Genomic DNA, 14,159 nt, shown 5'->3' with positions numbered 1-14,159 from the left:
TGGCCGCGCCCCTTCATCTGTATGAACACGCCTCTTACATTTGGGGCATGCGCACAAAAGTCTTACATCTGTATCTGTCAAGAGGAGCAGGGACACCGGTTGAGGGCGCTCTTTATGTTGCACTACTATTGGTCGTTACGTCACCGGTGAGAGAGTGCCTGTGAATGGCTGCTGTTTTGCAGTGTCGCCATTGGCTGCAAGCGGGCTCGCGCGGAGAGGCGGGTCATGAGTTCATCCGGAAGCGGCCGCAGCTCGGATTGGTCGGAGGGGGCCGCGCCGGGAAGATGGCGTGCGTGAGGGAAGGGGGCGGCCGGGCGGAGCAGCAGGACTGCAGGATGGCCGCGGTCGAGAATTGTCCTCCTGTGGTCCAACACAGGGAGAGTGACAGCGGCCCCAGATGGGGTCCCCAGCATGCAGGGGCCAAGGAGCTGGCAGAGCTGTACTCACCAGGTATGGCACCCAGGACGGGGCAGGGAGACCGTTTAGTAGCTGCGGCGTTGGAGAATGTGAAGGGATGGGGGTCTAGTGAGAGGCATACAGACGTAGTGAGACGGGTGGGAAGTAATGCACTGTAGCTTTTCGCCCTTGAAGCTGGCTTGAGAAGGGGTGGGGCAGGATGAGCGAAGCCGGGGAAAAAGCTTAATGATGTGTGAAGAGAGAGTTAATGCCAAAGGTACAGCGTGTATGTGTTTAATGCTACTTAACCAAGAAGCAGATGTGCATAGGAAAGCGCCGGCTAGACGAACTGTGATCCCTGTGTCTGGCGAGAAAGTGCATTGGCCTTCCCAGGGTGATCCATCCGTGTTCCCCTTCTTGAAGGAAAGGGGATACTCCCTGGTCAGGAATTCGAAATGCATGGGTGACAGACTGAACACGCCCAGCTCCGGGGCATGTGTTGTGGGAAATGCTCTCTGTGTTTCGAGTGGGAGTACTATGATAGACAAATCCTCAAAACCAGGGAACGGTTTAAATAGATTTATTCATAAGCATAAGGAGCACACTGTAAAGCACCCTCCTCCACGAAAGTCGAGATGTTGGGGTAATGATACAACTGTGGTGGGTGTAGAAAAAGTGCCATGCGCCTGCTTCACTAAGAGAAGTGCCCATGTCATTTTGGGAGGGGGTGGGACAGAGTGGGGGCTTCACCATGTGTCATATACAGAGAGCTAGGAGACGCGCCCTTAACATTGCAGAGCGAGGTTGTGTAACGCAATGTAGAAGCTCTAATGGCAGTTGTGAGTGGCTCTAAGACCTCGGCTCATCGATGTCCGAACGGAGAGGACACAGACCCGAGTGGAGTGGGTGTTGTCGGAGGCGAGAGAAGTATGTATGTGTACAGCAGGGCTTTAAGTGGGGTAAAAATAACTCGGGGGTCTCAAGGGGGGGGGGGGGTCAATGTAATTAAGGGCGTTGCTTAAAACAGGAAAGCTAAATACCTGTGCTTAGTATAGTGTGCCGTCCGACTTGTATTTTGCTGTTTCTATCATTGCATCCAGATATGATACAAGTAACACCGACAACAAGTCAGACCTCTTGGTTTTGTCGGTGGTTGTTAGTTACATAAGATAAATATGCAGTTACTGTGCCTTGTAAATAATATTGAAAAAGCTTCCACTTAAAGCCCTGGTGACATCACAACGCACATCCATGTGCCTGCTATCTCTGCAGTCCGGAAAAAAGACGGACTGCATGAGCCAGGGCACAAAATAGAGCCCATAGGGACCCGTTTCTTGGTCCCCTTTAAAAAAAAACTGCAGGTGCTCAGCACTGGTGAGACTCGGTCCACTTAAAGCCCTGGTGTACCGTATTTCTGTAGCACAAACCCAGCCAGAACACAGCGGACGGGTGTACGTCATCAAAGGCAAACTAAAGCCAGTGAGTAATAGGAGAGGTGCTGGGTTGTGTAAGTTTAATGTATTGTGATGCTGTGCACTTTAAAGAAGTGAGTCTTCAACTTTTCCATTAATTGGAGCAGGGTTGGTGCAGTTGTGATTTATACAGGATGTTGTTCCAGTTCCCGGATGTGAAGATGAAAAAGGCCTGTTGTCCTATTTTTAGGTCGAGCCTGTGAAGTATGGTATATTTGAGTATGGACTTGAAGCCCCGCCCACTCTCTGCCCATATTTGTCAGTGGCTTGTCATTGTCCTTTGTAAATGCTGGCTTCTGATTCGTTAATAGCTTGTTAGTCCCTCCTTAGTACCACCTTGTCGTTTTTTGTAACCTCCCATGAGGACTGGCCCTTTTACGTTGGTTGTTACATGGTACATCTTATTTAGTCTGTAAGCACTATTTTCTATAATGAGTTTCTCCTACTGCAGGCATGACATGCTTTCCTGCAACATTCAGCGTGCCGTGCACACTTTCACTTTCCAAGCAATGCGCCTGCTTCTTTGGGATACAATAGGTCTCGTATTTACAAGAGTTTGAGCTATTGGCATTGCACAAAACAATGCATTTTATTTGTGTTAATTATCCAAAAAGATAAATAAAAGGCATTGTCATTTACAATACCAATAGCTTAAACTCTGGCAAATGCACGACCTATTGCATTGCAAATGCTTGTTTCACTTAGTCTGCAGTCTGATGGTGCCCTGTCTACAGATGTGCTTAGAAGTAATACTGAGCCTGCCACTCGGGCATACCCATTGTATTGAGGGTTACATGATTGTTGTGGATGTGGTAACTGCTTCCTGAAGAGGAAAACCCTAATGGTGGGAGCATGTGGAAAACGTGTTCACTCCCACTTTGCACACAGGTTTTGCAGCCCAGACACCAAAGAAGACACTGTTTGGGCGTCATTCTAATCTTTGATGTAAAGAGTACAGGTAGACAAGGAAAAGTCACCCAAACGGGTATTTTAATTGGCCTTCTTACCCTGGCAGTGGTGTGGGTTTAGTGCTGGTAGGAGAACTCGCCAGTGACTTACATTTAGCACATTTTCTCCATTTCATGATGCCCAATATCAGGTGCTTATGTTGTTGTCACTGGCCACCTCTTTTCATGACGGACTGTCCTCCTGTTGCCCATTGTGATCTAATACAGAAGTCTATTTTATCTTCATGCAAAACAAGATTACAAATTTCAGTCTGAATTAATTTATTCAATGAACTTTTCACTGTAGTAGCAGGTTGTCTACAAGAGCCATTTGGCCAACCACCCTTCGTGGAGGAACTTTATGATTAATTCAAAACCTGTGCCATTAAGGGTATAATAGGGACCTCTTTAATTATTCTGTTCCGAAGGCAAGTTTTTCTGCATCATTATGCATTTCACACAGTCTACCATCTGCCAAATAGTTTGTGGATTTCAACACCAAACTGTTTCTAGCTAAAACGCAAAAAGGTTACTACTGAATACGATGCACACGTGGTGCTGCCGTTTGTCAGTCCCTTTCTACAGTTGAAGTGATTATCTTTTAATTTCATATCGCTGTAATCTGGTGTTAAACTGGTGCTGAGGACGTCAAGTGAAAACATAATAAACTGCTATAAAAAAATGCTGCATCAAGCCACATCGTTTGCCTTTTTGCCCCACAATTACCCACCACTGCCACATAATTTGAGCCTACATTTTTTCATAATCCCTGCCTTAGTTAGATTTTTTTTAAAAATTTTTTGTTACGGACAGAGCAACAGTTGATTTAGCACATGTACTTATGTTTTCATTTAAGCTAAAAACATTTGCAGGGCTGAATCAACTGAAATGCTGGGGTCGCTTGCCCAGGGTCTGGAATGTTTACCGGTGATACTGTTTTTTTGTTTATACAATGCTGTTTACAACTTCTGACTTGCAAGTTGCCGAAGTACTTTAAGGACATTTATTTATAACTCCGAACAGAGAAACACTACCAGAAGAAACCACCCTTTCTCTGCACGAGCCAGAATATACTGGTTTTGGGTGTTCACTTAAAGAAATCAAGAACGTTCCATAAGAGTGCGGTGCGATTGGAGATTTTAATCCTTTACATAATTTTTGGGAAGGGATTTAATTATGGTACGAAGAGAAAAACCAGTGCGTTTTTTTTTATGAGAAAAGCGTTAGCAAAGTAGTTCTTCTGAAAGCTGAAAAGTCAACTTTTTAAAGAAGAATAACTGGCAGGTAGATTATTGTGTAAGTGATTCATAAAACCAAAACCCTGTGACAATGTTTAATTAACAACATTTTAGAGCCCTGTTAGTAACGTGCTCGTGTGGTACTTAAAAAAAAAAAAATTTAAACAATACTTGAAACATTTAGCGGGCCTGTTATTGCTTTAATTGTCCATAGACAATGGGTTCATGGCTAACTACACGAGAATCTTTACTCAGTGGCCGCTCCATAAAATTGTTTTCTCACTGCCAGGCACATTTCTGACTGTTGTTAGTAGCGTCCATAAGTACACTTGTTTGTTTCGGAGGGCCTCTCTGGTTTTAAAATTAATGCATGCAGTGTAGTGTTCTCCACCCTCTATGCTTTCATGCTCTGCTCGTTCTTGCAAGGACTCGTCTCCTTGGAGGGTGTAGCTTTCTACCAACAAGGTAACCGTAAACCTTGGAGACGGTTGCTCATGACCTCAGTTTTGTGATGCAGACATACGTCTAAGTAATTAACGTGTCTTTGGTCTGTTCCATAAGAGGGGGTGTGGACCCTGCGTCAAGACTTAGGATTTCTGCACCGTCATTCGGTATTGTTTGATAATGAAGGGAGGCAGTGTTTAGACAGTAGCATTAGAGGGGTGGAGAATGCCCTACTGATGGGATTTGTTTTTCCTGATACATGGTTCTTTGTTGTTTTTAAAGTGCTTTGGCTGCCTCTTTGGAAAATGTACGTCATTGCCCTTCCAGTAGTCAGATCATGAAGGAGAAAATGAAGGACACAACGCTGCCAGCTTAACATTATTTAAAACATTCATACTCATTGAACCGTTCATTATTTAGTTACTAATGATGTTTATGAAATAATTTGAGTTGCTACCACTCGGAGCAATAAAAAAAATGTCAGAGCCCTATGGTACATCCATTTATTCCTACAACGATCTCTACCAGGATCACACTAATTTTACTTTACCATTAAGCAATCTAAACCGTTACTAAGCTAACACTAAACACATGTATACTAACTATAACCAACCGATCAATGAGATTTCCAGAACTGAGTGGAAAGGGTCCTTCTATCAATAAAGTACTAGGGTGCCATACTAATGGCAGAAGGAATTATACAAATGCTCATAACCAATTTTAATGCCATAATGTCTCATTGCAAACTTGATGATTCTGTATTCTTTCTATATGTGCGTATTTATTTAGTGTATTCCTAGCTAAGATGAAAGAATGCTGCTCAGTAGTGGATGTAGATGGCAGAAGTGCTATGGCAAGTGACTGAGAGGAAGGCTGAACTGAAGGAAGATTGGTGAGTGTGAAGTGGCAAAGTTACAGGGGGGGTCCAATTGGATAGTTCACTTGCTTTTAATAGCCAGCAGGTTACATAGTGGCAAGATGTTGCTTGTCAAGTAGTCTTTTGGGCTTTTTTTTAGATCCAAAGTAGGAGTCACTGACTAATGGAGTTTTACGTCCGTGGGCCGTAGACAACCAGGCATCAGTTTTTAGGTCTCGGCTAGAAGCGAGCGAAGCTCGCTCTCGCCAAAGACCTATAGTTAGCGTGTCAGCTTTCCAGGAGGACAGCACTGGCCGCGCGCGGCGATTTGTTAAGGTCACGCGCACGAGAACGCGCTCGCGGCCAGGTGCTGTCCTCCTCGAAAGCTGCCTCCCTTCCCCGTGCAGGGCGGGCCGCCGCGCTGCCTGCGGCGACCCGGAAGCATTGCTGACCAGAGCGCAGCTTGTTATTTTTCCTATACGCTTGGGGCTTGTGCCGATCTGTATGCACAGAGGTCAAGGACAAGCACGCGGCTTGGAGCTTGTGCCGATTGCTATGTGGGTTTGGCGTAACTATTGTGTAGCGTTTAATTAATTTTAATTATTACTTTACGCTTGGGGATTGTTTTATTTTGTTTCCCTCTTGTTAATTAACATTGACGTCCGTTGCACGCCCCTCCGCATGGCTGCAGCTGTGCGCTGCACTCACTGCTCGGTAACGCGGCTCTGCTGCTGCTGGTTTCCCACTCCCACTTCCTGTAGCCCAGGGGTAGCTTGGGTGGCTCATGTCCAGTGTACTTAAACCCCTCGGACTCACTGGCTGAGCACACAACAAGCCAACCGTCTGAAGGCAGACAATGAGGGTTCTCGCCCCCCTCCCACCGCTTAAAGAATGTCATGTTTCTCTCGCAGACAGCCCGCCTAGAGCGCCATGCAAGCACACATGGCGGTAAGCAAACCGTACCATTGTTTCAAATAAATCACAATATTGGAGTAACGATAACACAGTCCAAAAGCGCGATAATACAAAGTGTAATTTCTGGACAAAGTGGAGCAGGGCACGCTGAAGCTTTATAATATGTTGGGTGGGATTTCCACGCACCTCTGACTTTGAAGCTGAGTGAACCGGGTTCGAGTCTGGCGGGAGGCTTATGCTTAGGCTGTGATTTTGGGCAAATCACTACGTGCCTAAAAATGAATATGTTCGTCGGTAACGCAACTGGTGCTTGTGTAAAGCGCTCTAATATCTTCGGGTTGAGTTTGTGCTAAGTAAAACTGCAACAAAAAAAGCCCAAAGACCACGTAGTATTGCCTATTCTCAACTTTGTAATCGTCAAACGTTAAAAAAAAAAAGCTAATACAAGAGGGTTTGAGGTGGCTCTAGAAAAAGTACTAACACACAATGATGATTATAGTATATATTTTCTTTACAAATATCGCCCAGTTTTGCAAACTTGTAGATTGATGTGTTTTTCTGTTTTCGATTAAACCCCGTCATGTGTCTGTGCGCCCCTCATTCAAACCACATTTTAAACGCTGGGACTCATGTGCATCAGTTTCTCATGTGAGTCACCCTTTACAGGAAATTAGTTGTATTGTCAATGGATGAGTGGCAAAAACCTGAGACTTTTACTCTGCATTTGCATCGTGTCTCTGTGACTCACTTCAGCCGCAGCAGCTTTGTGTGAAGTTTGCTTAGCTCGGCCTGCCCCCAGCAGGGACGGTGTGGAGGCTTTTGTTCATCGTCAAGTCGGTGCCATTTCATGTTGGTCTGTAAAAGGTTCTTGTTGAACTGTATGGCAAAGCATTCCCCCACACCGAGGACAGCAACGCCACTGCCAGGGAGACAAGCATTTAGCTTTCATTGAGCCGCCCTCTTAAGAAGCATTTGCAATGCAATGGGTTTTGCATTTAGGTGAGTTTAAGCTATTGGCATTGTAAATGACAATGTCTTTTATTTATGATTTAAAAATGAAAACAAAAATAAAAAGCATTGTCACTTGCAATGTCAAAAGCTCAAACTTGCGTAAATGCGAGACCTATTGCATTGCAAATGCTTGTTATCTTTTTCCATACGCCAGCTTGGAGATGGTGTTGCGCTGCTTGCAAAGTCATCCAGATATCTTGATCGCTTATTGGAGTGTTTTGTCTTTGTTGACCACTTTCTATGGACTACATCATTTAAAAAAATGTTTTTTTGTAGTTGGGCACAGAGTGCCAGTGGAGTTACGTGAAAATTAGAATTATTCTAATGAGGTTTTGAAAAAGTGGTGTAATCTGTGCTTGGAGAAAGCACTTCATATGTTTTGATGGGTTTGGCAGATGCCTGCTGGTAGGTGTTGCAGTCAAGTTTTGATGAACCAGCACCTGGATGATTTTTTGAAGCATTCTTCTAGAAGGAAGTGTTTAACTTTGCAGTGAAGGGCCAGTGGATTTTGGGTGACTGTGGTCTTTTGTGCACAATGCAACTAGAAGCTACGGTGGCAGTAACTGTAGAAGACCAGAGGTTTGTTGTAATCTGTGAATTCCAGTATTAAATCACCTCAAGCTTTAATAGACCAAGTGTTGCTGGCTTTGACAAAGAAGGCAAACTGATTTGGTAGTGGTCACATTCACCTAATCCATCAACATAAAAGCTTGAATGGTTGTGAGGCAGTTTTTCACTGGGTCGGTGGCTTGGCCAAGTGAGAACTGTAGGTAAATCTTTGTGTCTCATCTTTAATTTTAAAGAAATCTATATTTCCTGTAATGTCCACGTTTTGGGAGAAGTTAGAGTAAGCTTAACAAAATATATTTTTTTGACAGCGGTTTGTGAGTGTGTATTTTCACCATTTATGAAGCATACACTCTTGATGCTAAAGAATCACACTTATTTGGCAGTAGAAGGATCATTGATAAAATTGAGAAGTGATGATCTAAGGTGAGGACATGATGGTGAGGCACAAATCTAATCGTTTAAAAAGCAAGGTTCTGTCAATTAGTCTATGACTCCACTTCATTGCCCCCTCACCACTCCCCAAGGACATATTAAACTTAAGTTGGCGGTTTTCTTTTTGGAATAGGCCACAAAATGCTGCATCCATGAGCCTGTGGCTTTGGTTGTCTTTTCTTGTCTGAAAGCATTTAGATCCTATTTTTGCAATGTGAGACAGTCAGACACACATGGCTTTTAAGCACCCATAAGGTGGCCACTCTCATATCTGTACCCGATATGCGCTTCAATGTGGCGTAGCCCATATCCTAGTGTTGGATTGGGTTGCTCCTCCGCATGCACATCCATCCAGTGACTTACTGGCCAGTTGACTCCTATTGGACATGGGGTCTGACCATTTAATCCACCAGGAGTTTTTGCTTTTGATTACCAGGACTTTTTCTGTGGGTGACTCACTACCTGAGTCTTACAGTACTTGGACTGAGCTTGTTTACCTCCAGTGTCCATAATTTAAGTGAAGACCACTGCATTGCAGGTAGGATAAGTAGCAATAGGCTGGTTACAAGTAAACAATGATGTACATATGAGTGTGCGGGCTGTGTGTGAGACTACTGTCGTGCTCATCCAGTTGGGACTTCACAAGTATAGGTGCTAACCTGGGTTAGCCTTATTATTGGACATTCATAGACGGGTCATTAGGGTTTACTGGATATTCTATAGTGATTAAACTGTATTCTACATATTTATGAAATCTGCCTTAGTGTGCAGTTTGTTACATCAGTTTGTATGGCACAGCATGTTACCTGTGAGGGTATCCAGGTGCTGGAGCAGGAACATAGGCAGGACAGTGCTCTTAGTTGAACAGCAAGGTCTTTCTTACAGAAATTGAGAAGTGGAGTAGCAGTCCTGGTGTGTTGAGGAAGTTAATCCCAGTTCTTTGTGGCTATGAAGGCGGGCCCTTCTGATTTTCTTCTGCGGATGTGGGGGGGCCTGTACGAGGGAGAGAGAGGTCTGGAAAGTTGGTAGAGTTGAAGTCGGTCATTGAGGTATGCTGGTCCGGCGTTGTGGAAGGCTTCGTAGGTGCAGATGAGCAGCTTGAATTGGCAATGTTTTGGAGAAATAGCCAATGTAGTTTAGTGAGGTAGGTAGTGATGTGAGCACTCCTGGGGACGTCTTGGATGAGTAAGGTGGCAGTGTTTTGGATGGTCTGGAGTTTTGTGCGAGCTAGTTGGAGATGTCGACGTAAAGTAATTTGCAGTAGTAGAGCCTAGTGGGTGACATGTGTCTTGTGTGCGTGGGGAGCCATTTGAACATTTTGAGAAGCATTCTGAGGATGAGGCTACAGAATGCATTCACATCGCTGACCTGTTTGTTCATGGGGAGTTTGTCGTCAAAGATGATGTTGAGGGTTCTGGGACGGTCTGTGGGCATAGGACCTAAGTCGGGTAGCCACCAGGAAAATCGGGATCTCCGTTGTGTTCATGTTGAGTGTAAGAAAGTTCTCTCACGTCTAGTTGGACATGCAGGAGATTACATTGGTCCTGGTAGTGTTGCTCGTGTTGGTGAGGGAGAGGATGAGCAGAGTGTCATTGGCTTAGGAGACAATGTTGATGCCGTTGGCTCAGGATGTCATGTACACATTAAACAGGGTTGTCCTAAGAGAGGAGCCCTGGGGGACTCCGCAGACTAGCTTTTTGTGTTTGGATGGGTTAGGTGTAAGTCTGACTCGTTGAGTTCTGTTTGAGTAGTTTCTTTCCATCTAGGCGTACACAGTACAGCAATGTGTCAAAGTCTGGTAAAACATGCACACTGAGTTAAATATGGAGGTCCCAATAACACACCTATACATCTTATTGGAAATCAAGAATTGTCATATTTCTGTGGGTCAACTCATAATCGGAATCCTGACTTTTGTCCCAGCTGCAGGGCCAAGTTAATTACTCTGCTTCCCAACAAAGGCCTTTACATGTAAAGTAAGCAGTTATCATTGATTGGCTCACCTCTTAGGAAGGAACAGGTGGGGAGGAAAATCACATCTGATAATTAGCTGTTAAACAACACGTCAGCCCGGGCCCACTGCATAAGGGAGGAAGCCCAGACATGTGGAACTAACACACGAGGGGCTACCTTATGATGGTTTGGTAGGGAGGGGTCTGGCAGTGGTGTCAGGTGGGGTTGAGCGGAGACCCCCAGAGTAGCTCTTCGGAGACAACTTGACATCAACATTTTGGATTGTCCCAGGATGCTGTGCAGGAGAATTCTTTACAAGTGAGAGATGGGGAAGAAGTCCCTGGACCTGGAAGACGACTGCAGAGTAACGGGAAGCTGGAAGGAGAGCCACCTGATGCCCTGCTAATGACTTTGGGTTCAGCTGACCCCCAGGGCTCCTGGCACTTAAACGAGCATGTGTGGCTTGGAAGTTCGTTCTTAGGCTCCATGCTCCAACCTTCTCTCTGCCTTGGAGGACAGTCAGGAAGGCAGTTGAGTTGAGATTTTCCCCCAACTGATCCCAGGGAATAAGGAGCCAGTGCCAATGTCAGCGAGATGTCTCTTGAGTGTCAATGGTGCTGGCATCTTGTGTCCTCTGAGAACCATTTGGAGGAAGAACTAAACTTCACTGCCCCCCCTCCCACTTCCCCATTTGCCACCAAGACAGCCAGACAGAGAAGGCTGGTGCAGGGAGCCAGAGAACCAGGCTATCAACCAAGCACACTCTTTTAGAGACCAAGAGACCTGTTAAAAATGCTCCTAATCACCAGGAGCAAAATGAGCCAAAGGACGAGATAATTGTCCCAATGGGTCTAGATATGTACAATGGTAATTATTTGACCTTTGAAAATGGAACGGTGGGGATCTGCTGTATTGCTCTAAATTACCCCAGGGGTGGGCTTGTGTGTGGGTGATGGCGCACAATGTATTTACTCTACTGAGGGAGTGGGTGTGCCTGAGCACCCTCCCCCAACGGCTGTTTGCTCCCTGAGGGCCCCATCTCCCTGGTAGCTGATGCAAAGACAGACAGCCAGCATGCACAGTGCAGCACAATGCAGGCAGTTCCAGTTGTGGACGCCATCACTTGGGATGAAGAGAACAATTACAGACACTGGAGCACTGCAGTGTTCTCCTGGGTTGGTCAGAGCCCGTAGCAATGTGCTCTTCCTCATCTGCCCCCATGCTCTTGTCAGCGGATCGGAGGTCCGCAGCTGGTTACCTGCTTGCACTCCACCAGGAGAGGGAGCCAGGTCCTCCCATCCACTGGAGTCCGAGCTCGAACTGGAGACCAGAAAATCCGATTGGCCTGCATTAGTTGTCTCTTTGCGCTACCTCTAAAAACAAAGAAGGAAGGCTGTGGTGCCCAATTGGCACCAAAGCATCCGAAAACATGAGTGCCTCAGCGCAAGGCTGCACAACAACATAAACCAAGTGGCAGGTTCCACTAATTAATTATCCACTGCTCTGGGCCTTGAGTGCCCCTTTAACAGTTAATTTGAATACCCTGCTTACTTCTGTGGTGCACCAGGGTGGGCAGGGCAGGGGCACCACCAACAAATTCCCTAAGTGAGAGTGCAGCACCGACCCCCCCCCCCCGTCTCCCTGTCACCCCCAGATGTCTTTAATAGATTTTAAAACTTAAGTCTCCTGGGTAACTCGATTCAGGACCTCAGAACAGGCTTTCAAGCACTCGGGGAGCTGAAGCTTTTGCTCCTCCACTCAGTTCAAGGACCCCCTAGTGGTTGGTCCTATGGCTACATTATGTGTCCTAAAGATGTAAAAGAAAGACTTAGATTTATTATTATTACTATATATTCAGTATTGCATTGAAGTGTTTATTTGAAATGTTTAATAGAAAATACCTGTTAATGAATATTAAAATGTGTATTATCATGGCAATGCATTTTTAATATGATTGAGTCAATTTGTTACAATGGTGGATCCAAATACATGGCTGTTTTAATGTGGTGACAAGTTGACAAAGCCACTAGGCCTGCCTTCTACATTATGATAGCCCCTTATATTTGATGATTCTTCTGGTACAGGTTGGGGGGCATTATAATTATGTGGTTCATCATCCTCTATAGGTAAAATACAAAAGCTATTTTCCTGACGTGTGTATATATCTGTAATTTAATGGATAGTATTTAGTAGTGTGTGTAACATACTATTCCTTTTCAAAAGGATTGACTGGACAATTTATTGAGTTTTGTTGTTGCGTGCCGTAGAATGGACATTACAAGCCCACATCACGTCCCCCCTAGTAGGTTTAGGACTCCTTTCCCTCGATATCCTTACAGTCAGGTGCTACAATGGGGTACTTAGTTCCCGGTACCGAGGCATTGGTGGACCTATCACTTGTGCAGGACTCACAAAATGCACAACTAATAACCCAACTTCTTACAGCTCCCTTTGTAGAACACCACCAGATGAGTCCATAATTCTCAGTTGCAGTTCAAAGCTGATCAATAAAATTCCTTTCATGTGTGAAAGAACCCAATCTATGCCAGAAAATGAGGGGTTCTGTATCAGTGGGCAACTTAGAAATGCAGCTCCAATAGGCCAACAGTCTGAAAGAACAAAATGCTTTGTGAATAACAGAGTAACTGAAAAGTGTTCTGCGGAGGCCCTGCGTTCTAGACCATAATCTCTTTTCCCCTTCACTCCCCCTTCGGGTCTCTCAACCTACAGGGAACACTTCATTTGTTCTATGTTAATTTCCAGACAGAGTTCCTATCTGACTATAGGAGGCGACTCTGAAATTCAGTTTTTATTTCGAGTGAAGCATTCATGTAGAGTAGAAAGAAGCCTAGCCATTTCATTTTCTCTGCGGTAGGGGGGGTATGGCCATTCTCCAAAATAATTTGGTTAGGGTGGTTAAAAGGATATGGTAGGCAGAGTAAAGTTAAAGGAGTTGGAGGACATCTTGAGATCAGAGGACCTATTTCTCCCAGAGACTCCCTTGTAGCTCCCTTCCAATCAGTAGCGCGACATGCAAGTTAAAGCAGAACAAAATTCCCTCCACAAAGTAGAAGCATGTTCTTTTGACCTTTTGGGAAATCGGTTTCTTTACTTCTAATTTGTTTCAGGTGTCTTTTGCACTGTGCTTTATTGCTTATGGCCATCCTTATTTAGCAAGCATTCGGAAGGGATAGTGGGTGTGAATTTCTTGTGCTTATGTCTGCGGTTTTTTTTTTACCATGGAAACGAGTAGGTAAAAAATTGTGTTTTCTAGATTGTCATTACATTTCGATGTGCTTGAAGGAGCTGAACGATCCACAGGACGTGTAACATTCGAGGTTAGGCGTCTCCCTTGCAGCAGAGACGAAAAACAAAGGTGTACGTTTGTTTTGTGAGGTCACCCTCTTCTTGGTAGAGTGTAACATCTTCCAGAACGTTTTCCACATCAGAACACTCTCACAAATGAAAGTGACTGAGCCGTCTTACCCCTACATTTTCTTTTGTTTGGTGACATCTGAGTGGGTAGTGATCAACTTATGTTCTGTGGCCAATAAAGGGCATTGGTGAAAAACAAGAGCATTCTAATGACTTGTAAATTGGGTAGTATAGCTGAGGCTGTGTGTGCATTGTTGTGGAGTCCTCCTTTAATGCCCCTCTTTCATGCGCAGCGAGAAAGGAGGGTGGGGGCCATCTTTCTTTGAGGAGTGCTTGCTTGCAACACAAACTCACCTGGAACTGATTTGCATTAAAATATCAATTGTGTATTACCACCATTTCTGTTAATATCCAATTAGTAGGAGACTGGGTTGGAGTGGAAGGGATTAGTCAGGTTAGATGAGAATATATATTCCTGCTACGCGTGCACAGACATGAGGGCACTTGTCGGAATTTTGAATTGAATGGTGATTTAGGCATATGGATGTTT

General features: G+C 44.8%; 1 protein-coding gene across 1 annotated transcript in view; it reads left to right on the top strand.

Annotated features, from left to right (window-relative positions):
- The first annotated feature begins 218 nt into the window (after positions 1–218).
- Positions 219–14,159, top strand: part of PEDS1 (plasmanylethanolamine desaturase 1) — a 215,378-nt gene continuing 201,437 nt past the window's right edge. The window contains exon 1 of the mRNA XM_078652029.1: positions 219–450. Within this exon, the coding sequence (XP_078508155.1) occupies positions 285–450 (166 nt within the window). The 5' untranslated portion in view covers positions 219–284. The remainder of the gene's footprint in view (positions 451–14,159) is intronic.

This window comes from Lissotriton helveticus, chromosome 7 (genome assembly GCF_964261635.1).
Source record: "Lissotriton helveticus chromosome 7, aLisHel1.1, whole genome shotgun sequence".
In the NCBI taxonomy this organism is placed as follows: Eukaryota; Metazoa; Chordata; class Amphibia; order Caudata; family Salamandridae; genus Lissotriton; species Lissotriton helveticus.
This window is presented reverse-complemented; position numbering and strand designations above follow the sequence as displayed.